The 1505-nt window shown below is 56.4% G+C and overlaps 1 protein-coding gene across 1 annotated transcript; it reads right to left on the bottom strand.

Annotated features, from left to right (window-relative positions):
• Positions 1 to 362: 362 nt before the first annotated feature.
• On the bottom strand, positions 363 to 1289 carry B3galt5 (beta-1,3-galactosyltransferase 5). Its single transcript, XM_026399414.2, has one exon. The coding sequence runs from the start codon at positions 1287 to 1289 to the stop codon at positions 363 to 365; it is 927 nt and encodes a 308-aa protein (XP_026255199.1).
• Between the last annotated feature and the right edge of the window lie 216 nt (positions 1290 to 1505).

The raw sequence follows: 1505 nt of genomic DNA, 5'->3' as shown, positions 1-1505 counted from the left end.
TTCCTGCTCAGCTTCCACGCCTGGTCAACCTCTGCTGGCTATAAACCTTGGGACAGTGGCTACTGTTTCCTTATCTGTAAAATAGGAAGGACAGTGCCCACCACCCCCCAGGGACGCTGAGCCCTGAAATGAGCCAGTGCGGGAGGGGCCAGGTGCTCAGCAGGAGCCAGAGCTCCAGAGGTGGGATGGGTGTCGCCTGGGGCAGCTTGGTTTAAGCGCATATCATTCTAGTTTGGGTCTGGAGCCCTGAAGGACAGTGTCCTCAGGTCCTGCTCCCTGCGTCCTTCTCACTCCCTCTGTACCCCTGAGGATTCTCAGCAACGCCATCCAAGATCTCGGACCCACGTACCACTGGGCTCCACTCAGACCTCGGGACAGTCTTCCTGGGAGGTCTCCAGGACATGCCAGTAGATCAGCATTTCCTTGGGTGTGATGAAATGGCAGGCCACGATCTTCCTAAAGCGGCACACGGAGAAGCGTAACCCCCCCGGGAAGAAGGTCTGCTGGGAGTGGAGCTCCTCGGGCCGGATCTGCAGCTTCGCCAGGCAGAGCCCCACAAAGACATCCTCGAGCTTAATGAAGGGGACGCTCTCGGAGACGTTGTACACCTGGCTGGCCACATCGCTGGAAAAGACGTAGCCGGTGCCAGAGCAGAAGGGCGGGTACCTGTCCCAGGGGTATTCATATTTACTCACAAACCACTTATTGAACTTCTTCCTGATGGGATACTCGTTGAGCTTCAGGAAGCCAGTGAAGAACCTCGTGGTCCTGTTCTTCTTCAGGAGCAGCTCGGTCAGGTAGTGGACGTTCACAAACATGTCCGAGTCTGTCTTCATCACGAAAGCCACCTGAGGACAGAAGTAGTGGACCCACTCCATGCCCATCATGGTCTTGAGGGTCAGATTGAAGTAGACATCCCTGAAGTTCTTCTGGATGATGTCGCCGTGCTGCTGGCTCTCCTGGGCCACCGCGCTCATCTCGTCCTGGTTGGCCGTGGTCCCCAGGAGGAAGAATGTCCTCACCTGCCTCCCGCTCACTGTCCTCTCTCCCCCCCACGTCTTCCGGATGGCCATGCGAGCGGCCACCTGCTGGTGGGATGAAGTCACCAGCAGGACAAGGAAGGGAGGATCTTGCCTGCAATCGATATCTGGGAGCTGAAGGAACGTCCCGTATTTTTTCTTGAAAATGAAAGGCTCTTCTTTATAAGGAGCCATGCTGAAATACAGGCACAGCACTCCCACCAACAGCAGGCACGCGTAGTAGGTCAGCCTCAACTTCTGGTAAGCCATCTGCAAGGAACAAGACCAGCCATCAGCCCCCCAAGGCCAGAGGGTGGGAGGTGGGTGCCGAGACAGAGCGAGGCGGGGGTCCTGTTCCACAGCACAGTGGGCTGACTGTGGCTCGCACCAGGCGACTGTGTATTTTACCAAAACTACAAGAGAGGAGTGTGAACCTTCCCGGGTCAAAGACACGTACATGTTTAAGGAGACGGAAATGCTAACCAC

The sequence above is a fragment of the Urocitellus parryii genome, chromosome 2 (genome assembly GCF_045843805.1).
Source record: "Urocitellus parryii isolate mUroPar1 chromosome 2, mUroPar1.hap1, whole genome shotgun sequence".
Classification (NCBI taxonomy): domain Eukaryota; kingdom Metazoa; phylum Chordata; class Mammalia; order Rodentia; family Sciuridae; genus Urocitellus; species Urocitellus parryii.
Note: the sequence above shows the minus strand (reverse complement) of the source record. Positions and strands in the feature narration are given on the sequence as shown.

Excerpts from the sequence above, each read along its gene's own strand:
- B3galt5 (XM_026399414.2), bottom strand. The coding sequence starts at position 1,289 with ATGGCTTACCAGAAGTTGAGGCTGACCTACTACGCGTGCCTGCTGTTG.